This window comes from Sus scrofa, chromosome X, assembly GCF_000003025.6.
Source record: "Sus scrofa isolate TJ Tabasco breed Duroc chromosome X, Sscrofa11.1, whole genome shotgun sequence".
NCBI lineage: Eukaryota > Metazoa > Chordata > Mammalia > Artiodactyla > Suidae > Sus > Sus scrofa.
The window spans coordinates 61,852,492-61,878,375 of NC_010461.5; the positions used below are offsets into that span (position 1 = coordinate 61,852,492).

Genomic DNA, 25,884 nt, shown 5'->3' on the forward strand with positions numbered 1-25,884 from the left:
AGGATTATAAAGCTGATTTTGGGATTTCTAACACTGTAAGAAAATGAGCCATTGCATTTCTTTGTTCTTTATAAAGCTGTTAATGTGTTATATAGTTGTGTGACGGCTGTTTCTTCTTAAAGGAATGGTGAACATTTGTGTCCCTGTCCTTTTTTCTTTTCTAATTTGATGAACCAATTGACTAATCTATTGGTTCAATAAATTCTTTTTTGGTTTTTTTTTTTTTTTTTTTTTTGTCTTTTCTAGGGCTGCACCTGTGGCATATGGAGGTTCCCAGGCTAGGGGTCTAATCAGAACTGTAGACCCTGGCCTACACCAGAGCCACAGCAACACAGGATCCGAGCCACATCTGCGACCTACACCACAGCTCATGGCAACGCCAATCCTTAACCCACTGAGTGAGGCCAGGGATCAAACCCACAACCTCATGGTTCCTAGTCGGATTCGTTAAGCCACTACGGGAACTCCATTTTTTTTTTAATATTTTCAAAATTTAAAAGAGATGTACATGGCACCTTATTTAATGTTTATTTATTTATTTTTGTCTTTTTGGGGTCATACCCCATGGCATATGGAGGTTCACAGGCTCGGGGTCCAATCAGAGCTGTAGCTGCCAGCCTACACCACAGCCACAACAAAGCAGGATCTAAGCCACCTCTGCGAACTACACCACAGCTCACAGCAACACCGGATCCTTAACCCATTGTGCGAAGCCAAGGATCGAACTGCATCCTCCTGGATACTAGTCAGGTTTGTTAGCCACTGAGCCATGACAGGAACTCTTTATTTAATGTTGATTGATCCAATTTCTTCTTTAGTTTTAATATCCATTTCCCAGGGGTAATCATCAATATTCAGAGACTGGAGTTACTGTTGTTGTTTGGTGGTAACAAACCCAACTAGTATCCATGAGAACCCAGGTTCCACCCTTAGTCCCGCTCAGTGGGTTAAGGATCTGGCATTGCTGTGGCATAGGCCGGCGGCTGCAGCTCCAATTGGACCCCTAGGCTGGGAACTTCCATATGCCCTGGGTGCAGCCCCAAAATAAATAAGTAGATAGAGAGATTCAGAGACTGAAAAAAAGTTTCCAAAGTATGCATGGAACTGAGATTTTAACACATGTCTTTCTTAAGCTATTAAGATAAAGAAAACTATACTGAAGTTTATACTGTAATAGAGAAGTTTGATTCCCCATAATGCACAAGTATTTGCAAAAATGTAGAAGAATTTTCCAAACTTTCAATAAACAGTACGTAGTAAATTTTATTCACTATTAGAAATTATTTCTCATATTCATCTCCTGTCCTTAATTACATTTTACAGGATTTATAGTCTAATATTAAAAATGTCTTGGAGTTCCTGTTGTGGCTCAGTTGGTTAACGAATCCAACTAGGAATCATGAGGTTGCGGGTTCAATCCCCGGCCTTGCTCAGTGGGTTAAGGATCCGGCGTTGCAGTGAGCTGTGGTGCAGGTCGCAGACGCTGCTCGAATCCCACGTTGCTGTGGCTCTGGCGTAGACTGGTGGCTATAGCTCCGATTAGACCCCTAGCCTGGGAACTCCATATGCTGCAGGAGCGGCCCTAGAAAAGGTAAAAAGACAGAAAAAAATTTTTAAATAAAAATAAATAAATAAAAATGTCTTGGTTGGAGTTCTCGTTGTGGTCCAGCGGTAATGAAACCCAACTACTATCCATGAGGATGCAGGTTTGATCCCTGGACTCACTCAGTGGGTTAAGAATCTGGCATTACCGTGAGCTGTGGTGTAGGTTGCAGAGGCGGCTTAGATCCTGCATTTACTTTGGCTGTGGCACAGGCTGGCAGCTGTGGCTCTGATATGACCCCTAGCCTAGGAACTTCCCTAGGCCATGGGGTGTGGCCCTAAAAAAGACAAAAACAAATCTCGGTTTAATCTTTTTTTTTTTTGTCTTTTTTTAGGGCTGCACCTGTGTCATATGGAGGTTCCCAGGCTAGGGGTCTAATTGGAACTGTTGCTGCCAGCCTACACCATAGCTCACAGCAACGCTGGATCCTTAACCCACTAAGCAAGGCCAGGGATCGAACCTGCAACCTCACGGTTCCTAGTCGGATTAGTTTCCACTGCACCACAATGGGAACTCCCTAATTTTTTTTTTTGAGGTGAGAAGATTAATATAGAACACTTGTGAAAGGTAACAGTAGCAGGCAGACAAGAGACCTCTGCCCCAAGAACCAAGTGGGCTACATTTTTACAATCAAGGGAAAAGTGGGAGGTGATAAGACTATCTTCTTCCTCATTCTTCAAGTAAAGAACTAGAATGCATCATCAGCTTCTTTGCATCAGGCAGCAGAGTTTTGACTCTATCTGGTCAAACCTGGACTGTCATGGTGCTATTCAAACCAGCAGAAGGGTGGTAACATATACTAAAATATGTTAAATCATCTGAGGTTTTCAGCATAATGAGGGTCTTCTACTATGGAATGTCACCTTTCCCTTATTGAATCTATTTTTTGTACTGAGTATTGCTTGGTCTTTCTAAACAGGTTCCAAATAAGCTTGCTTAAATAAAAAATAGATACAATACACCACCATGAGATATTACTTTAAACCCACTACAGCAGCCATATTTTTAAATAAATAAATGAAACAGAAAATAACAAGTAGTTGGAAGCATGTGGAGAAATTAAACCCTCGTACATTGTGGTAGGAATGTTAAGATGTGCCACTGTGAAAAACTCTCACACATTTTGGTGGGAATGTTAATAGGTGCCACTGTGGAAAACAGTTTAGCATTTCCTCAATAAGTTAAACACAGAATTACCATATAGCTCAGCAATTCCACTCCTTGGTATATAGACGAGAGATATAAACACATAAACATGTACACAAATGTACATAATAGCACTATTTACAACATCCAAAAGGTAGAAACAGTCTAAATGCCCTACATTTGTTTATGAATGGATAAACAAAAGTAGGATAGTATTATTCAGTCATAAAAAGGGATTAAGTACTGATACACAGTTCAACATGGTTAAATCTTCATATTCTATGGTTCCACCTATATGAAATTTCCAGAAGAGGCAAACCCATTGACCTAGAAAGAATATTAGTGACCTAGAAAGAATATTAGTGCTTATAAGGGGATGGGAGGAGTATTGGGGGAAACAGGGTTTCTTTTTTTGTTTGTTTGTCTTTTGTCTTTTTAGGGCCGCACCTGAGGCATAGGGAAGTTCTCAGGCTAGGGGTCTAATAGGAGCTACAGCTGCCGGCCAAAGCCACAGCTACAAGCAATGGGGGATCTGAGCCACGTCAGTGACCTACACCACAGTTTACGGAAATGCTGGGTCCCTAACACACTGAGCGAGACCAGGGATCAAACCCACATCACTAGTTGGGTCCATTAACCACTGAGACATGACAGGAACTCCCAGGGTTTCTTTTAGGGGTAAAAAAATAATGTTCAGGAATTAGATGATGATGGTTGCACAATGCTCAAATATACTTAATGTACTTAATGCCACAAACTGTACACTCTTGCGTGATTAAAATGCTAAATTTTGTTATGTGTATTTTATAATTTAAAAAAGGAATATACAAATAAGGTTAGTCACCTTAGTCTACCCATTATGTTTCACTTCCAGTCTAAGAGTAATCTATAAAATCTGTATTGAAAGTTCATAGGTGAGCATGTATAAGCTATCTCCATATTATAAAATATTATTTATATAATTTAGCAAATGTCTTGTGTTACTTTGTTTTAGTCTAAAATCACGTGAGGGCAGAACCTCGGTATTTCTGGTTTCATGAGGCTCAGTACCAATGATAACTACAAATAATAAACACTATTCAGAATTTGTCAGGAAATATCAAGCTTTCCAAAACATTTAATAAACAATGGGGTACTGAACAAACTCCAGTCTATTGTTTTAAATACAAAGATATAAATGCTTTAATGCAGGTGAAAAATTACAAATTTGGATAAGGCAGCAATATTTGAAAATTATCTACATTTTACCTTATATATAAGTAGTGATATATATATATATATATATATATATTAAAAAACACTCAAAAAATTGCAATAACAGCTACCACATTCACATGGGTCAAATCAGTAATTCCCAGCAGGAATTCCAAGAAATGTTTCATTCTATTTGGCACACTAACTTCTGCTTTATTAAATACAGTTCATTTCATTGATATACCTCTCCCCACCCCCATCCAAAGGCAGGCAGAGTCTTCAAAAGGAGACGAGGCAAAGAACGTGGCAAGAGCAAGAAGGCAAAGCAAAAAGTTTTATCCATGTTGTGAGGGGTTGTAAAAAAAAGGTCTTTAGGGGAGAACTGGCATTCTCTTTCCCTGCAGATAGAAAAAAAAAACTGTAATTTCTAAAAGTTTAGACTTTATAGGCAGAAAATGGTACCTGTTTCCACAATTTATCCTCCAAATCAGGCAGGTTAGCCTGAGCTTCCACCCAGAATAACCGGGTAAATGTTTAGAATTCAGATGTCAAAGGCAAATCATGCAAAACAGTAATAAGTGGTTAGCAGTATTTAGGAATAAAAGCTATTTAAAAATTTTAATACTATATTTGGAATAAGGAAGGAAGGGGAGAAAAGGTGCACCCAAAAGTAATTTTTATCCATCCTGAAATCCCATCTTTACCCAAGTTCATTCTACCTTGATTCAAGTACTAAACTATATTATTATACCTAAAATGCCTCAGTAGCTACTTAGCATGCATGTGCTACTATTTTGAGGTGGTGGATGGGAGTTGGAGGTATATGCCTACATTCTCCTAAATATACAGTCATCCCTCAGTACCCATGGGAGACTGGCTCCAGGACTCCCCCCATACCAAAATCTGAGGATGCGCAAGTCCCTTATATAAAATGGCATAGTATTTGCATATAACCTACGAACATCCTTCTATGCACTTTAAATAATATCTAAATTACTTATAATACCTAATATAATATAAATGTCAAGAAAACAGTTGCCTATGTGCAGCATATTCAAGTTTTGCTTTTGGGAACTTTCTGGACATTTTTCCCCCAAATATTCTCAATCATGTTTGGTTAAAAGCAGAATCCATAGATATGGAGGGCCTGTATTCCCTGTCTAAATAACTGTTCTATCCTCTCAGTATTTCTAATATTGGGCATAATTGAGTATAGACTCAAATATCTGTCATCTCCCATGTTCAAGATAACCAGAGGCTTCCCATGTCGATAAACAGGATAAAGTACAAACTCCTAAGCAAGAATTTGAAGTGTTCTGCAAAATCATTCACATATGACTTCCAATCTTATCTTACCACAACTCTTAGCTCAAAGAGAGTTCTCTTTTTCCTTCTTCATCCACTGATTTTTTTTTTTTACTTCTCTTTAATAAGCAATACATTCTGCTTATAGTTCCTTGTTTAAAACTCAAGAGTACTGCCTACTGAAGTGTAAACTCCTCAAGGGAGGAAACTGGTCTGAGTTCATCTCTTTTTCCCATGTGAGAAATAACAAATTGGGAGTTCCCATTGTGGCCCAGTAAGTTACGAACCTGACTAGTATCCATAAGGATGTGGGTTCTATCCCTGGCCTCACTCAGTGGTTAAGGACCTGGTGTTGCTGTGAGCTTTGGTGTAGGTCACAAACATGGCTCAGATCCTGCACTGCTGTGGCTGTGGCATAGGCCAGCAGCTGCAGCTCCCCCATTCAACGCCTAGCCTAGGAATTTCCATATGCCCTGGGTGTGGCCCTAAAAAGCAAAAAAAAAAAAAAAAGGGAAAAGAAAAGAAAAGAAATAACAAATTGCCCTGTAAAATGAAGATAATGTCTGCTCAGGGATTCTTTTAAAAGCAAAGAGTGGTGATTTGTTGAGCATTTTTTAAAATGCCCTGAAATCATTTAGTACCATCAAATAATTTTCCCCTCTATCTCTAAACTGAAATAAATACTCAGTAATCTGTGTTGGATACTCTAAATCAGCCTTTGAAAGAAATGTATTATTTCATATACTTAAGTAACAGGTCCAGTCACGTGTGTGTGTGTGTGTGTGTGTGTGTCTTTTCTGGGCCACACCTGGGGCACATGGAGATTCCCAAGCTAGGGGTCCAATCAGAGCTGTAGCCACCGGCCTCCACCAGAGCCACAGCAATGCGGGATCTGAGCCTCGTCTTCGACCTACACCACAGCTCACAGCAACGCCAATCCTTAATCCACTGAGCGAAGCCAGAGATCAAACCTGCGTCCTCATGGTTGCTAGTTGGGTTCGTTAACTGCTGAGCCACAATGGGAACTCCATAGTCCAGTCATTTTAATATGAAACATTTATTCTTAGTTCTCTATTTTTAGTAGATACTCAAAAAACACAATGAAAATTCATAAACAGGGTGTTTTGGTTTTGAATTTGCAGGTTATCTGAAGAAAGTAGAAAGGGGAAAGGCAAGAAAAATAACAGGTGGGCAAATTCTCTAAATAGCAGAGAATGGGGCTGATAATCTTAGCAGATAATCTTAGCATTAAAAGTAAAAATATTTTAAGATTTATTAAAAGCAAAGATGTGCCTCTTGATAAAATGTGCTGAGAAAGGCATATCATTTCATATTATTCCTAGCAAAATACATAATCGTAAGCAAACATCAGGCAAACCCAAATTAACTGGCCTATGTTCTTCGCAAAATGGAAGGGGAAAAACAAAGCCATGGTAAATTGCTCCAGATTAAAGAAACATGAAAATAAAAATGCAATGAGCATTACAGAACTGGATCCTGGACCAGAAAAAAAATTCTTTCAATATGAAGGACATTATGCATCAACTGGCAAAATGTGAATAAATTCTGTAGATTAGAAACAGTATTGAATCAATGTTAATTTCTTTTGTTTTTGTTTTTGTGCCATTTCTTGGGCCGCTGCCACAGCATATGGAGGTTCCCAGGCTAGGGGTCGAATCGGAGCTGTAGCCACCGGCCTACACCAGAGCCACAGTAACGCGGGATCCGAGCCACATCTGCGACCTGCACCACAGCTCACGGCAATACTGGATCGTTAACCCACTGAGCAAGGCCAGGGATCAAACCCGCAACCTCATGGTTCCTAGTCGGATTCATTAACCGCTGAGCCACGACGGGAAGTCCCAATGTTAATTTCTAATTTTGCTAACTATACTGAGGTTATGTAAGAGAATATTCCTATTTGGGGAAACTTTTAATTGTGAAATACAGTAAAAAGGTGAGGATTATTCTTTATCTCCTTGAAAGTAGGATCAGGAGTTCTGGCTGTGGCACAACACAATGGGCAGCATCTTGGGAGCACTGGGACATAGGTTAGATCCCCGCCCCAACACAATGAGTTAAAAATCCAGCATTACTGCAGCTGTGGCTTAGGGCAAGACTGCAGCTCAGATCTGACCCCTGGCCTGGGAGCTCCACATGCCAAAAATGAAGGGGAAAAAAAAAGAAGAAAGCAGGATCAGATTCACCTCCTCAAGTCACGTTACAAAATACATTCTAGGAGTTTCCACTGTGGCACAGAGGATTAAGAATTGGATGCAGTTCTTCTCATGGCTCAGCGGTTAAGGAACCTGACTAGCATCCATGAGGACAGAGGTTCAATCCCCGGCCTCGCTCAGTGGGTTAAGGATTCCGCATTGCCATGAGCTGTGGTGTAGGTTGCAGACGCATCTTGGATCCTGTGTTGTTGTGGCTGTGGCATAGGCTGGTGGCTACAGCTCCGATTGGACCCCCAGCCTGGGGACCTCCATATGCCACAGGTGCAACCCCAAAAAGACAAAACAAAAAGAATCTGAATGCAGTGACTCTGGCTGCTATGGAGGCATGGGTTTGATCCCCTGCCAGGCACAGTGGGTAAAAGGATCCAGCGTTGCCACAGCTACAGCTCAGATTCAATCCCTAGCCCGGGAACTTGCATATGCCACAAACGCAGCCATTAAAAAAAAAAATTCCAAAGAATTCAGTAAAATATTACATAAGATGAATGAGACATCTTTTTTTGGTGGGGAGGGAGAGTTACTAGACAAAATGTAAATTAGTACAGATGTTTTAAAGTATAAGTTCCATGGAAAGCCTTGAAAGTTCCCATTGTGGCACAGGGGTTACGGATCCAACTAGTATCCATGAGGACACAGGTTCGATCCCTAGCCTCGCTCAATGGGTTGGGGATCTGGCATCGCTGTGAGCTGTAGTGTAGGTCACAGACACGGCTCGGATCCAGCACTGCTGTGGCTGTGGCATAGGCTGGCAGCTGTAGCTCTGATTCGACCCCTAGCCTGGGAACTTCCATATGCCATGGGTGCAGCCCTAAAAAGCAAAAAAAAAAAAACAAAAAAAAGTTCCATGGGGAGCCTTTGTCTTGTTTACCTAAGCAGTACTTAGAACAGTTCTTGGAACATGGTAATAGTAATTAATAATAACTAATAGTTGAGTAAGTATTAGATCCCAGAAATTAACCTAAGTGTCTTATGTCCATTAATTCATTTAATCTTCACAATCCAAGAAATATTTGGTGAATTAATCACTAATTTTTGCAGGATGACAATTACAGTCAGTTCTGCAATAACAGCATGAGTTCCTAAAAATTACCAGGTAGTGCAAAATTGTGCAATAAACACCAGAGGACTCATGGGGAAAATGGGGTTAGAAAAAAACCCTAAAAAACTTCAGAGTTCCTGTCAGGGCTCAGCAGTTAATGAACCTGACTAGTATCCATGAGGACACAGGTTTGATTCCTGGCCTCACTCTGTGGGTTAAGAATTCAGCATTGCTGCAAGCTATAGTGTAAGTCGCAGATGCAGCTCGGACCCTGCATTGCTGTGGCTATGGCTATGGTGTAGGCCAGCAGCTGCAGCTCCCATTTGACTCCTAGCCTGGGAACCACCATATGCCACAGGGTACAGCCCTAAAAAGACCAAAAAAAAAAGAAAAACCCTTCATCAATGACTCATTTCTTTAAATGACAGAAACCTAATAGAAATTGTAGCACAAGTTTACACACATTAAGTGATTAAGAAATATACAAATACAACAATAAATATGGCACTTTACCTTGAAAAAGACCTGAGGTTTGTTTGTGAAAGTGAGCATCAGAAGCGTTGCAGCTCATGAATTACTGTGAAGTGATGGAAGGAGGGTTATCGGAAATCTGACGGAAAACTGTAACAGATATGGATAGGTGTGGCTCATAACACAAGGGGTGAATTGAGGAGCTGGTGAATGTTTGAAGTATGTGCCTATATATGTGTGTATTTTAATGCAGTTCAGTTTCAGGGTGCAGTTTTCTGATTTCATTCAAGGCAAACTTTCTATAAAGGGCCACATAGTAAATATTTTAGGCTTTGTGGGCTATTAGGTCTCTGCTGCAACTACTCAACTCTGAGACTGCACTACAAAAGCAGCCACAGGACAATGTAAACAAATAGGCTTGGGTGTGCTCCAATAGAACTTTATTTACAAAAATAGGCCACTGTTTGGTGGCCATAGTTTGCTAAACACTGACCTTGCAGAGAAAATCCTGAATAAGCAAACACAAATTTTGTCTTATACTCAAAATTTCCCTGATACATCAAAATTCATATTTTCAACACAAGCATTATAGCAGAATACTTGTTTGGGAATGCTATCAAATAAACCAAAAAATAACTGCTACAATTCAAATAAACAACATAACAAAACCAATATTACCAAAAAATATAGTTAAATGTCACCCAAAGTCAACTGACATATGATCAAAATAAAGACAACTAATGATACACATTGAACACTCATAGTTATTCAAAATCTGTGCATTAAATTCTATACAGTCTTTAAGAAAAATGGATTATATTTTTGACAGTTCTTCTGAACTAAAAGGAGCAGGCTCATGCACAAGGCCAGGTGTGGCTTTTACTAGATCATCAAGCCACAAAACTTAACATACAAACTGCACTATAGGGCAGACAGGATTAAGATGGCAGAATACAAGGACTGGAGCTCAACTTCTCTCCTAAAAACAACAAAATTCACAACTAAAGACTGAGCAATCTCCACCCAAATGGACCGGAAACCTTAAAAAAGATACCCTACTCCAGAAGAAAAAGAGGAGACCACATCAAGAGGTAGGAGGGGCAATTTCACGACATAAACAACCCCATACCTCTGGGGTGAGAAGCTTCACAGACTGGAAACTAACTCACAGAGACTCACCTACAGGAGTGAGAGTTCTGAGCCCCGCATCAAACCCTCACCTGTGGGGATCTGGCACTGGGAGAAAGAGACCCTGGAGCATCTGGCATTGAAGGCCAGTGGGGCTTGTGTGCAGGAGCTCCATGGGACTGGGGGAAATGGAGACCCCATTCTTAAAAGGCGCACACAGACTTTCACGTGTACTGGGTCCCAGGGCAGAGCGAGGTCTCCATAGGAATGTGGGTCAAACCTAACTGCAGTTCTTGGAGGACATCCTGGGAAAACAGGGGTGAAGGTGGCTTGTTGTGAGGAAAAGACACTGGAAGCAAAGCTCTCAGGAATATTCAGCAGCCTGCCTGTATCTGGAGGTGGCCATTTTGGGAAAATCTGGCCCCATCCATCAGTCAGCACTGAGAAGCCCCAGGGCAAACAACAATCCAGGTGGGATCACAGCCCCACCCCTCAATAAACGGGATACCTAAAGACCCCTCAGGCACACAGCTGCCTCTAATCCCATCCAGAGACTAAGCCCCACCCACCAGAGGGATAGGATCAGCTCCACCTACCAGTGGGCAGGCATCAGCCCCTCCCATCAGGAAGCCTACAGCAAGCCCCCATACTGACTTCAGCCACAAGGGGGGCAGACACCAGAAGTAAGAGAGGCTATAACGCCAGTATCTGTAAAAAGGTCACCACACCAAAAACCTATAAAAATGAAAAGACAGAGAACTATAACTCAGATGAGGGAGAAAGACAAAACCCCAGAATATCAGCTAAGTGATCAGGAGATTCTTGGCCTCCAGGAAAAAGACTTTAGATTGTTGATGCTGAAGATGATGCAAAACATTGGAAATAAACTGGAGGCAAAGATGCATAACTTACAGGAAACACTGAGCAAAGAGATACAAGATATAAAACTTAAGAACAGATGCAGAATACAATAACTGAAATAAAAAATTCACTAGAAGCAGCTAAAAGCAGAATACAGGTGGCAGAAGAATGAATAAGCGAGGTGGAGGACAGATTAGAAGAAATTATGAATGGAGAACAGAAAAGAGAAAAAAGACTGAAAACAAATGAAGAGAGTCTCAGGGAACTCTGGGACAACATGGAACACACCAACATCTGTATTATAGGGGTGCCAGAAGGAGAAGAGAGAGAGAAGGGGACAGAAAAAATATTCCAAAAAAAAAGAAAAAATATTCCAAGAGATAACAGCTGAAAACTTCCCTAATGTGGGAAAGGAACCACTCACTCAAATCCAGGAAGCACAACAAGTACTATATAAAATAAACCTAAGGAGGAATACACCAAGCCACATATTCATCAGACTGACCAAAATTAAAGACAAAGAGAAAATCTTGAAAGCAGCTAGGGAAAAGAAACAAATAACATACAAGGGAACTCCAATAAGGTTACCTGCAGATATACTTAACATGATATACTTAACATGATGAAAGGAAAAAACCTCCAACCAAGATTCCTTTACCCAGCAAGGCTCTCATTCAGATTTGAAGGAGAAATCAAAACCTTCCCAGATAAGCAAAAGGTGAGAGAATTCAGCAACACTAAACCAGCCTTACATCAAATACTAAAGGAACTTCTCTGGGAAGAAAAGAAAAGACAGCAACAGGAAACAGATTCCACACATGACAAGGCTCACCAGTAAAGGTATATATACAGTAAAGATATGAAATCATCCATGCACAATTATGCCACCAAATCAGAAATCATGAGAAGAGGCGGGTACAAATGCAGGACACTGGAGATGAACTTGCAATTAAGAGAACAACTTAAAACAATCTCATATACATATAGACTCTTATATCAAAATTTCAGAATAACTGCAAACCAAAAATCTACAATTGATACACAAACAAGGAATCTCTGAAGAAGCAATATATCTCATAGTAAATAAGTGAATAATCCACCATGAAGGGGGTCATTCAACATCATTCTTGGAATGATGAAGTCTTCTTACATCTGATTCTGATTTCCTCTCCATCAAAGAATTTATGATAATTATAATTAAATAATGCAACTGTACAATTAAATAATACAGTTCTATAATTGTATTAGTAATAACCATTTCCATGGTACAATGTAAGGTCTATAATGTCTTATCACATCACCTAGAATGGGGTAATGCCTATACTGAAGAATCAATAAGATGTAACAAATTGTGAGGACATATTTATATAGTTACACTGTTTTTTTAACCAATTTATGCATTTTACATTTCACTTATTTTCAGAGGAGAGGGCATATTATTTTTGTTATTCTTACCAGTTAAGCTATTCTTTTTATTATGCTGTATAAAATATTTAATGGTATATAAGGCTTTCTTCTTTGTAAATTTTAGTTGCATAATATACACAATTTTAATATAATGCTAATCTTTAAAGAAAAATTGAAATATAATAGATAATACTAAATAGTAAAGATGAAAGCCATACAAAAAGGGATAAAGTATAGAATAAATTTCCTATTTGTCTCAGTATATTTTCCATTCCACTTCTCCAGAGGGAAGTCACTTAATCTGTTTCTTAAGATCCATGATATAATAATCTGTGGGAATGTAATTGTGTTTAAATATATGTATTTTATTCTGTAAAAAAAATAAAATTATAAAAAAAAGCAGGGAGTTCCCGTCGTGGCGCAGTGGTTAACGAATCCGACTAGGAACCATGAGGTTGCGGGTTCGGTCCCTGCCCTTGCTCAGTGGGTTAACGATCCGGCGTTGCCGAGAGCTGTGTTGTAGGTTGCAGACACGGCTTGGATCCCGCATTGCTGTGGCTCTGGCGTAGGCCGGTGGCTACAGCTCCGATTCGACCCCTAGCCTGGGAATCTCCATATGCCACGGGAGCGGCCCAAGAAATAGCAACAACAACAACAACAAAAGACAAAAAGACAAAAAAAAAAAAAAAAAAAAAAGGCAAATGGAGAGCGAGCATCAAAGAAAAGCAGACAACAGAAAAATCATAGAAAGAAATAAAATTGCTATCAAATTAAAAAAAACTGCACTATAAGATAAAATAAGTTCTGAAGATCTGATATACATCACACAGCACAGTGACTACAGTTAATGATATTGTATTATATACTTGAAAGCTGCTAGAGAGTGTATCTTAAATGTTCTCCACACCACAATAAAAAATTGTTGTGGTAATTAATTCAAGATACATATGCATATCAAATCATCACACTGCACACTTACACAATGCTATATGCCAATTATATCTCAATAAAGCTAGAAAAATACTAATTGCACAATGGTTATACAATGTCTTTCCAGGAATTGAATTAAAAATTCTAAGTTGGGAGTTCCTATTGTGGCGCAGCGGAAACGAATCCAACTAGCAACTACGAGGTTGTGGGTTCGATCCCTGGCCCCACTCAGTGGGTTAAGTATCCGGTGTTGCCAAGAGCTGTGGTGTAGGTTGCAGACACAGCTCAGATCTGGCATTGCTGTGGCTGTGGCCTAGGCCGGCAGCTGTAGCTCTGATTTGACCCCTAGCCTTGGAACCTCCATATGTTGCAAGTGTGGTCCTAAAAAGCAAGAAAAAAAGCAAAAAATTCTAAGTTGACCTCCTTTCAATTAGAAAACACTAATACATACAACATTTTTTTGCTCAAGCTGCTATACCTAACATCTGAAATACTCCCTCAGTCTTCTTTGTCAAATGTATACCCTTCCTCCAAGAGCCACATTCAAATGCTATCTCTCTGTAAAATATAAAGCTTTCCCTGGACCCCATCGGAAATGTCTTCCTACTCTGAACTCCCACAGCAACTTAGATTTTACCCAACACACCATTTAACATTTTATATCCTGCTTCAAATCTATTTATGAACATGTCTTATTTCCTCTGCTAGGTGGGAAATGAGACTAATCTTTAGCCATACTAATCCCTCTGCCTGGACTGCCCTTTTTCACAGCCAACCCTTAATCGCTAACTTATCTTCAAGACCCAATACAGACACCAGCTCCTCTGCAAAACTTTCCTAGACAGACCCTAAATTAGGCTTTCCTTCATTATGGTCCCTAGCACAACCAGTATACCTCCATTTTAGCACTGCTTTGTAACTGTTTCTTTACTATTTCCCCCCCTAGATTAAGAATCCTTTAAGGAAGTAGGAATTTTGTCTTATGACCCTTTACATATTCCAGCACAGTGCCTGGCTCCTAGTCGATACTCAAGTATTTGATCAACTAATAAAGCATTCACCCAAAATATGGAGTATAAAGTATATACACATGAATACCACTGCCATACCAATAGTTTCATAAACAAATATTGTATTTAACAGTGAACAAGAAAGCTGCTCTATTGAAACCAAGAACAGCTACTTCAAACCAAAACGCAGAGACAAAGTCTCAGAGATAAGGATCTGAAAAGAGTGGCTACAGAGCAAAATTCACAGAACCTTTTCCCAGAACAAAAATCACAATTGGCTAGGGAGTTCCCGCTGTAGCACAGTGAGTTAATGATCTGGTTTGTCTCTATGGCATTGCTGGTTCGATCCCCAGCCCAGTGGGTTAAGGACTGGCCTGGGAACTTCCATATGCCATGGGTGCAGCAGGAAAAGGGGGGAAAAATGGAAAAAGAAGAAAAGCACAATTAGCTAGAACTAACATAAGTCTTTTCAGAAGTATCATCTCCAATGATAAAATAGAAATACACTGGATATACTAATATTTCAAAATAGAGTATATTCTGAGCCACAATTATTATTAACAAATTGCCCAGCAAAGTTTTTCCTTTCCAATAAATGTGTGGCTGACACTGTTACACTATATTAGCAACAAAATGCCTGTATCCTAACCATGTAAGTTCTAAGGCAAAAAAGATATGCATGCATTTAAGAAAGAAACTTTCCCTCATCACTTCTCCCTACCCCCAAAAGGCACACAAAGTCAGAAAATGATCAATACTAACATAAACTTTATAAACCATCTAGTACAAGTTCATTTTGCAAATGACAAAGCAAAGGCCTAAAAAAGATAAATGATCTGTCCACAATCAGTTAAGCAACAGAGCTGTAACTAGAAAACCCAGATTTGCCTCAAAGTTAAGTGTTAATTCCTGTACAATCAGAAGTTCTAAAACAAAAAAAATTCTCAAAATTTTCAGTCCCAAGACCATTTTACACACCAAAATACTAAAAACTTAACAAATTCCCCCCACCCCCGCAAAGAGCTTTTAGTTGGGGGGAGGGTCTTTGTTACCTCCTCCAGAACTGCAGTATCTTTAAATATTGACTCCCATTTTACAGATAGAGCTATGGAGGGTAATCATCCTGCATGTCAGCTATCAAGCCAGTAAGACAAATATTAGGACACGTGTACAGAGAGATCCTATTTAGACACTCCTTTTACTGCCTTGCTATATTCAACATTCCTAAAGGAAGATCTATACATCATTTTCCAGTGGTTTAACCCATCTGAACAGCTTCTGTCAATGTCCAAGAGAATATTCAAGGTCTGGAGGAAAAGGACTTCATGCAAAACCAAGAATTGTCTATAATTCGTCATCCAGTCTGTAAATTTATTCATATTTCCAAAGTGAAATAGACACATAAATACACACAATTTCATACAGAAAAATTATTCCACACACCTATATCTGTATAGAAATACCTTTAGGTACTACATTTATCTTGTCTCTAGAAATACAATATAAAACTGAAAGCTCAAGGTCGTTATACCAAGGGTTGCCAATAATGAGAACTGGCCTGAAGGAAATTAAAATCACAAATGTCTTTCTTTTCACCCTCATCAATAACAACAACTGGTATTTAAATACTTTCAAAACCCTTTATAAAATTTGCATGTACTCCTCCTCCACAGGCCTGGCTTAATGCTTTCCACACAATGGGAATGCAAATATTTCACAGATAACATTTTTCAAAAATTCGGTTAGAATGCAATTGATTGTGAACTACCACCATAACAGACACTTTCTAAGAAATTTTCCCAATATCTCTCAATCTAGACGTCTACTTTTTTTTTAATTTCCCCAATACATCATTTTTTTCCTACATGTATACATTCTTTTTTCTCACATAATCACTTCTGCCTTTTTAAATTTAAAACTAATAAATAGGGATACTGCTTTCAGCTTTTCAAGTAATCGATTGCCATATGGATTAGAATGACGAGTTCCATCAAATCTCCAAGATCTTTATATGAAAATAAAGTTTATCTGTCAATCAGAGGCTGATCATTCATAATGCCAAAAATTTGAAGAGACAATCTTATTTAAAGTATAACAAACAACAATAACAAAAAACTCTTTAGAAGCAATAATAAAACCTTTAAAGACTGAGCCACTGATTTTTCAGTGTACAGTTGTCCCTTCATATCCCCAGGGTGCTGGTTCCAGGACCCACCACAGATACCAAAATCTAAAGATGCTCAAGTCCCATAGTTAGCCTTCCATATCCAAAGTTCTGCAGATCCTTAACCCACTGAGAGACACCAGGGATCAAACCTGCAACCTCATGGTTACTAGTCAGGTTCTTTTCCGCTGCACCACAATGGGAATACGTAAGACTGTTCTTCTGAACATCCACTAGGAGCTCTTTCACAGTAAATAATCAAGGAGCATCACAGTTTTTAAAATTAATTCTCGAAATTTATACATATGATTTTCACAAGGGGGTTTTCACATAATTCAAAATTCTCCTAGAATTCAATGTTTTGGGAGTTCCCATTGTGTCACAGCAGAAATGAATCTGACTAGGAATCAAGAGGTTACAGGTTCAATCCCTGGCCTCGATCAGTGGATTAAGGATCCTACATTGCCGTGAGCTGTGATGTAGGTCGCAGACACGCTTGGATTCTGCACTGCTATGGCTGTGGCATAGGCCGGCAGCTCTAGCCTGGGAACCTCCATATGCCACAAGTGTGGCATAAAAAGATTCTCCTAGGAGTTCCCGTTGTGGCGCAGTGGTTAACGAATCTGACTAGGAACCATGAGGTTGCAGGTTCGGTCCCTGCCCTTGCTCAGTGGGTTAACCATCCGACGTTGTCATGAGCTGTGGTGTAGATTGCAGACGCTGCTCGGATCCCACGTTGCTGTGGCTCTGGCGTAGGCCGGTGGCTAGGGCTCCGATTCGACCCCTAGCCTGGGAACCTCCACATGCCGAGGAGCGGCCCTAGAAATGGCAAAAAAGACAAAAAAAAAAATTATCCTAGAATTAAATGTTTTACTTATCTCACTACCTCATATAAACATGAAAGGCAAAATATCATAAACAGCTACAAACTCAAAGACCTACAACAAATGACAATTGTAGCTAACATGAACTTCTTCCATTGTAATACTTGTAGGCTAAATTAAAACAATCATGGAGTTCTCCTGCACTGCAGGGGATTAAGGATCTAGAATTGTCAATGCAGCGCTTGGATCACTGAATCACTGATGCGGGTGGATTCAACCCTTGGCCCAGGATCTTCCACATGCCTTGGGGTGTGGCAAAAAAAAAGTAAAAATTAAAAAAATAAAATGGTTATAATCACATTATATCTGGCAGCTCAAGGAGGAATTAAGGCTTTGGGAGTCAAGACTGGGTTCAAGTCAAGTTCCACCAAACACAAGCTGTGTAACTTTCATCTCTCTATGCCTCAATGTCCTCCTTATCTGTACAGTGGGGAACACCAAACACCTACCCCATTGGGCAACAATAAGCACTTGATTTTAGTTATGATTATTACCCTTACCACCAAGATCTACATAAATTCAAAGACCGTAAGAAAAATTTACCCTGGAATAAGATGAATAATTCTATTCAGAAAGTCTATACACATAATTAATTTGTTCACCTTAAAGAAAGGGAGAAAAAACCAAGTTCAATCTACGGTTTTAAATGCAGACTCTGAAGTTTAGTAAAATCTAGACGTCATATTTAACTGTAAGGTACAACGTTCATTTATACAAACATAAGCACCTGATAATAACTAGCCAATAAGCTGTATTGGGTAGTTCTTAAATATCCGATACTCCTTAAATAAAGGCTTACTGCACTTGAGCCAATTAACACAAATTCAGAAACCAACGCCACAATCTTTACACAACTAGGGAATCTATAATCTAAGAACTAAAGTGCATTTTTTTTCCTCAAAGGAAAGAAGACATCTTCCATCTACTGCTTGTTAACGCAAAAAAAAAAAAAAAATAGGCATTAAGTATCATAGGTTCATTCCAAAATTCCAATTTATGCTAACAAAAGAGCTCTAAAAACATACCTACCTATATTCTAAAAAGCACATTCTGCCAACTACCAATGCAATTCCGATCTATGCTCCCTTAATTTTTTTTTTTTTTTGCCACTAGGTGCCAAAGATACATTTCAGAGTAGAAAAACTACTTAATTCACAAGGGATGAAAAGTCAAATGTCAAACTGCCTCAAAAGTAAGCCAGCCACCTGTGTAAAAGTGGTATACATTTCATACTAACAACTAAAATTTTTAGACACTATCAAGAGGCAAAACAGAAGCACAGGAGAAAATCAGCCTCAATCTAATAGAAACGTGCTTGATAGGTAAGAGGTGGCCTCCCAGGCACTACTTACCTAGCTAGCAATAGATCTTACTTCCCATCAACCCAAGTTAACGGGTTCCCCACCCCTCTTAGAATAAATAAATAAACAAAAATAGGGTCTAATTACTTTTGCTCAAAATTTTCCCAGAAAGTAGAGGAACATCTGAGGACTATCTTACAACCCATTACAGCCGGACTACACAAAAAGTAGCATACTGAGGTCTGCTGGAAGTAAAACCCTTCGCTAGTATCCCTTTGCCTAGAGGTAAATCCAAGGATACCCTTCAGGATCTGGAACAGAGAAGGAATAATGGCAAGACTCACCCATTCACCCCCCTCCCCCAAAATAGGTTTGTCCACAGGGGCTGCATAAAAAAAAAATCTGCAAGGTCGGGGTACTTCCCCTCTCCAGCAGTCTAAATGCCACTAAATCGTCCCAGGATCTCACATCCTCCCGCCCGCCCCTCCCCCTCTTCTCACCCCCCCCCTCCTTTCCCCACGCAGTTTTTAGGCCCAAAAATTAGGAAGAATGACCGGGATACCAAAAACCTCCTCCCACTTCGGGATCTCAATTCCACAGGCACCAAAGAATAAACAGAAGAGGCCAACTAAGCTCCGCAGGTTCGGGTACGCTGGAGAAAGGGCCGGACAAGACAGGCCGCGCGCCGCCGCGCCCCCCCCCCCCCGCCACCGAGGACTACATCGAACCCCGAACCCCCCCCCCAAAGAGAAAACGATGCCTCTTTCCGCTCAGCAAAACCCAGGCCTAACCCACAAAGCCAAAGCTTTCCCAAACACCACGCTGAGAAGGCGCGTAGGCCAAGACCGCTGGGACCCGTGAGACAGGGTTGTGTTTTACCTCATGGGCTCAGCAGTCATGTTTTCGCTGCAACGCCTTGTCGGCTTCAGCGACCGTAGGGCGCCACTCTGCGCTCCCCCGCGCCCAGTTACGATAGAAAACACTGGACTCGTAGTCGTCACTAGAGCTGGCGCTGGATCCTCCCCACAGCTCAAAGGCCGCCACCGCTGCCACCACCGCAGGAGCCGCGGAAACAAAGCGACGCCGCTGCCGCCGCCATTTTGTTGGGCCGAGGCTCAGGCAGCAGAATTGGCGCGTCCTCCCTCTTCCCCTTTCCGTCATCCATTGGCTGCCCTTTTCCCAGCGCAGTATGCTATTGGCTACAGAAATTCACCTTCTTTGGGGGCCTGTTGCTAAGGCGGTCTGCGTCATTTGATCCCCTCCACCTTTTTTGGGGGGGTCTGATTCAGTCCCTTTGACCTGAAAGTATTAGTGACGTATGTTTTACTTTATTCTGAAAAGCTTTTTAATGCATCCTCTTTTCTTTGACATATTGACAAACAATAACAGTAACTTACCTTTATTGAGCGTTTGCTATATACCCAGCACTATACTAATCCTCCATCCAAATAATCTCATGTAATCCTTATTTCCTTTGAGGCAGACAGACCTACATTTTCCAGATGAGGAAACCAAGACACAAAGTGCCACAGTAGTGGAGCAGAGATTCAGATCAAACATCACATTCTTTTTTTTTTTTTTTGTCTTTTGTCTTTTTGTTGTTGTTGTTGCTATTTCTTGGGCCGCACCCGCGGCATATGGAGGTTCCCAGGCTAGGGGTCGAATCGGAGCTGTAGCCACCGGCCTACGCCAGAGCCACAGCAACGCGGGATCCGAGCCGCGTCTGCAACCTACACCACAGCTCACGGCAACGCCGGATCGTTAACCCACTGAGCAAGGGCAGGGACCGAACAGCAACCTCATGGTTCCTAGTCGGATTCGTTAACCACTGCGCCACGACGGGAACTCCCAAAACATCACATTCTTAACCACCAATCTAGGCAGACGTCCTATACATTTTCTATCCTATATTCCAGGTTATCATCAAGTTCTTTATTTTCCAGAATGATTTACATATAATATTAAGCATTCCAGTATGCTTACAAACATACATATATGTACATACGTATGAGTATATAAATATATAATTTAAAACGTAAGACCAATTTGAGTTCTGCACACAATTTTTCAATATTGAATAAATGTACTTCCCCCAGAACACACTAAAGTCGACCATTTCCCCAGTCTAATGTGATATTTACCTCATGGACTAACAAATCTAGGTCTGTTTCCACCTCATTACAGAGGTTTCACTGTATCACCTCTAAAAGCCTTTCCAGCTTTCTTGTTCCATAATTTAATTGACCATTGGTAACCACTGCAAGTCACGAATCAGTTCTCTAAAATCAAATTGTTTCAATTTTTATGAATTTACTCTCCCATACATGTTTTAGTTCATTCTATTTACTTTCCTTGAAACTTGCAAGAGCTCCTGTTGTGTTTAGGTGACAGGGTTGCTGCTTTCTACTGGAAAAGCAAGCATTGAGCCTTTTTTGAATGGAACACTTTGATAATCTGATAGACTTGGGCAACTTTATAATCAAGAAAATCTTGTACACATTTCAAGTCTTCTTTCAAATGCTTAAGTACCACTGCCAATTATAGAAACCAGACTTCTGTATTGGTATACTGATTTTCTTCTTGTCTTTTATAAACTAACACTTAAATATACAATTTACAGAAGTTATATTCTCCTCCTTGGTAAATGCAGTTAATTGGAAAGGAGTTGCACTGCATTACAAGACAGCAGGTAACATTTCTTTTTTTTGGCCCCTCACAGCATGCAGAAGATCATGGGCCAGGAAGTGAACCCGTGCCACAGCTTCAACCAGAACCACACCAGTGACAACAATGGATCCTTAACCCACTGTGCCACCAGGCAACTCCAAGACAGCACATAACTTTTTTTTTTTTTTGTCTTTTTGGGGCTGCACCCAAGGCATATGGAGGTTCCCAGGCTAGGAGTCAAATCTGGAGTCACTGACTTATGCCACAGCAACAGCCACGCCACATCAGAGCCATGTCTGTGACCTACACCACAGCTCATGGCAACACTAGATCCTTAACCCACTGAGCAAGGCCAAGGATCAAACCTGCATCCTCATGGATAAAATCAGATTCATTTCAGCTGAGCCACAATGGAAACTCCCAACACATAACTTTTAAACAAGCTCTTGAGGACAAGACTTAACATTAAGCAGCTTTTTATTTATTTATTTATTTATTTTTGGTCTTTTGTCTTTTGTCTTTTTAGGGCCGCACCCTCGGCATATGGAAGTTCCCAGGCTAGGGTCTAATCAGAGCTATAGCTGCCGGCCAACGCCACAGTCATAGCAACGCAGGATCTAAGCTTCATCTGCAACCTACACCACAGCTCACAGCAACTCCAGATCCTCAACCCACTGAGCGAGGCCAGAGATTGAACCTGCAACCTCATGGTTCCTAGTCAGATTTGTTAACCACTGAGCCATGACAGAAACTCCAACATTGAACAGCTTTAAATGACAAATTCCACAAATAGAAAAACATCTTTTTTTTTTTTTTTGTCTTTTTGTCTTTTTTTGTTGTTGTTATTTCTTGGGCCGCTCCCGCGGCATATGGAGGTTCCCAGGCTAGGGGTTGAATCGGAGCTGTAGCCACCGGCCTACGCCAGAGCCACAGCAACGCGGGATCCGAGCCGCGTCTGCAACCTACACCACAGCTCACGGCAACGCCGGATCGTCAACCCACTGAGCAAGGGCAGGGACCGAACCTGCAACCTCATGGTTCCTAGTCGGATTCGTTAACCACTGCGCCACGACGGGAACTCCGAAAAACATCTTAATAACAAAATTATAATCGCAGAATTTTAAAAATATAACTCTGTATTTGAGAATTATAAAGAGAATATCTTTGCTATTGAAAGGTGACAAAGTTTTACTGATGTATTTACAAGTGCATCACTTTCAGTAGATGATCATCAATGAGCTTCCCTCAACTGTATTTTAGAAAAAATTCACTGCTACTCAACTCATCTCTGTTGCGTTTTTCATCAAATTGCCACAGAAATCAACATATAACCCTTTTATGGACTCCTGACCATAAATATGTATTTGTGAATTTGATTACTTGCTTTGGAAGAAAGACAAGGTTGCTTTTTAGGGCCACACCTGTAGCATATGGAAATTCCCAGGCTAGGGATATAATCGGAGCTGCAACTTCTGGCTATGCCACAGCCACAGAAACACAGAATCCAAGCCACATCTGCGACCTACACCACAGCTCACAGCAACGCTGGATCCTTAACCCACTGAGTGAGGCCGGGGATTGAACCAGCATCCTCATGGATACTAGTCAGATTCGTTTCCACTGCGCAACAATGGGAACTCCCAAGGTAAATTACCTTTAAAAGATCAAGTTACAACAATGAGGACCTGTTGTATAGCACAGGGAACTAAATTCAATATTCTGTGATGACCATGTGGGAAAAGAATCTGAAAAAGAATGGATACATGCATATTTATAACTGAATCACTTTGCCATACAGCAGAAATTTAACACAACATTTTAAAACAACTATACTTCAATAAAATTTTAAAAAGTAAAGAAATGACAACAGGTGTTCCCTTTGTGGCCCAGTGGCAACAAGCCCAAGTAGTATCCATGAGAATGCTGGTTCAATACCTGGCCTCACTCAGTGGGTTAAGGATCCAGCATTGCTGTGAGCTGCGGTGCCAGTTGCAGACTTGGCTCTGATCCTGCATTTCCATGGCTGTAGCATAGGCCTGCAGGTACAGCTCCAAATCAACCCCTAGCTTGGGAACTTCTGTATGCCATGGGTGCAGCCCTAAAAAGACAAAAAAAGAAAAAAAAAAAACAACAAAGAACAAGTTATATGAGAAAACAGATACTCTCAAAAGTCTAAATAAACACCATCACAAATTCTATTTTATGTCAAAATCATAATGCTTTGGCAATATCTATGGGTTTTTTTGGTTGTTTTTTTGTTTGTTTGTTTTTTGCTTTTTGCTTTTTAAGGTCACACCCACTGTTTCCAGGCTTAGGGGTCGAATCAAAGCTACAGCTGCTGGCCTACACCATAGCAACGCCAGATCTGAGCCCCATCTGCAACCTACACCACAGCTCACAGCAAAGCCAGATCTCCAACCCACTTAGCAAGGCCAGGAATCCAATCCACATCCTCATGGATACTAGTCAGATTTGTTTCAGCTGTGCCACATTGGAAGCTCCATTATGAAATTTTTGAATGCATATATCCTTTAATCCAGAAATTTAACTTCTAGGAATTTATCTAATAGATACACTCCACATGTGAAAAGTGAAATGTCGTGTCCACAAGACCATTCACTGTAGCATTGTTGTTAACATCAAATGTTTAGAAACAATATAGATGTTCCTCAATAGGGGACTGGTTAAATAGACTAAGCTGTCCATACAACATATTATCACAAAATCCATAATATAAAAATTTTTCAAAATCGTTGTTTCCATACACTAAAAGTAACCAATCTAAAAAAGAAATTAAGAAAACCGTCTCATTTACTACAGCATCAAAAAGGATAAAATACTTAGGAATAAATTTAACAGAGGTCTAAAACTTCCACACTGAAATCTATAAAACATTGCTAAAAGAAATCAAAGAAAATACAAAATAATGGAGTTCCTGTTGTGGCTCAGCAGAAACAAATCTGACTATTATCCATGAGGATGCAGGTTTGACCCCTGGCCTCGCTCAGTGGGCCAAGGATCTGGCATTGCCATGAGCTGTGGTGTAGGTTGCAGATGGGGCTTGATCTGATGTAGCTGTGGCTGTGGCATAGACTGACAGCTGCAGCTCTGATTAGACCCCTAGCCTGGGAATCCCAAATGCTGTGGGTCTGGCCCTAAAAAGCCAAAAAAATAAAATAAAGAAAGAAAAGAAAAGAAAATACAAAAGAATGGAAAGACACCCCATGCTCATGGACTGGAAGATTTAATGTTGTTAAAATGTCCGTATTAGACAAAGTCACCTACAGATTTGATGGAATCCATTTTAAACTCCCAATGGCATTCTTTGCAAAATTAGAAAAAAAAATCCTAGGAGTTCCCTAATAGCCTAGCAGGTTAAGGATCCAGGATCATCAATGCTATGGTTCAGATTGCAGCTGTGTTGCAGGGATCAGTCCACATACTGTGGGTGCAGCCAAAGAAGAAGAGGAGGAGGGGGAGGGGGAGGGGGAGGGGGAGGAGAAGAGAGGAGAGAAAAGAAAAGAAAAAGAAAAAGAAAAAGAAAACAAATCCTAAAATTAACATGGAAGGTCAAGGGACCTTGAATAGCCAACTCAATCTTGAAACATGCTACAAAGCAACAGTAATCAAAACAATATGGTATTGGCATAAATACAGATATATAAAAAATGAAATAGGAGTTCCCATCCTGGCTCAGTGGTTAATGAATCTGACTAGGAACCATGAGATTTCGGGTATGATCCCTAGCCTTGCTCAGTGGGTTAAGGATCTGGCATTGCCGTGAGCTGTGGTGTAGGTCACACATGCGGCTTGGATGCTGCATTGCTCTGGCTTTGGTGTAGGCTGGCAGCTGTAGCTCTGATTCGACTCCTAGCCTGAGAACCTCCGTATGCCTTGGGTGCAGCTCTAAAAAGCAAAAAAAAAAAACCAAAACATTGTGATACTCTAGAGAATGTAACCTGGGAAAAAGAAGACCAAGGCAGGCAGAAACCTCACTATACTTCACCATATATTCTTTGTATTTTTTTTTTTTTTGTCTTTTTGCCTTTTCTAGGGCCGCTCCCGCGGCACATGGAGGTTCCCAGGCTAGGGGTCGAATCGGAGCTGTAGCCACCAGCCTACACCACAGCCACAGCAACGCCAGATCAGAGCCTCGTCTGTGACCTACACCACAGCTCAGGGCAATGCCGGATCCTTAACCCATGAGCAAGGCCAGGGATCAAATCCAAAACCTCATGATTCCTAGTCAGATTCGCTAACCACTGCGCCACGACGGGAACTCCCCTTTATTTTATTTTATTTTATTTTATTTTTGTCCTTAGTGAATTTAAAATTAAAACAGTGTGGGGTTCCCATCATGGCGCAGTGGTTAACGAATCCGACTAGGAATCATGAGGTTTCGGATTTGATCCCTGGCCTTGCTCATGGGTTAAGGATCCGGCATTGCCCTGAGCTGTGGTGTAGGTCACAGACGAGGCTCTGATCTGGCGTTGCTGTGGCTGTGGTGTAGGCTGGAGGCAACATCTCCAATTAGACC

The 25,884-nt window shown here is 40.6% G+C and overlaps 1 protein-coding gene across 10 annotated transcripts in view; it reads right to left on the minus strand.

The window, feature by feature from the left end:
• Window positions 1-19,850, minus strand: part of ATRX (ATRX, chromatin remodeler) — a 288,314-nt gene extending 268,464 nt beyond the window's left edge. For 3 of the 10 annotated variants that reach the window (XM_021080086.1, XM_021080080.1, XM_021080090.1), the window contains exon 1: window positions 19,560-19,825. In XM_021080086.1, the coding sequence (XP_020935745.1) occupies window positions 19,560-19,579 (20 nt within the window). In that variant the 5' untranslated portion in view covers window positions 19,580-19,825. Of the gene's footprint in view, window positions 1-19,559 lie in introns of all 10 variants that reach the window. The other 7 variants (XM_021080081.1, XM_021080082.1, XM_003360375.5 and 4 more) reach the window with 6 other exon arrangements.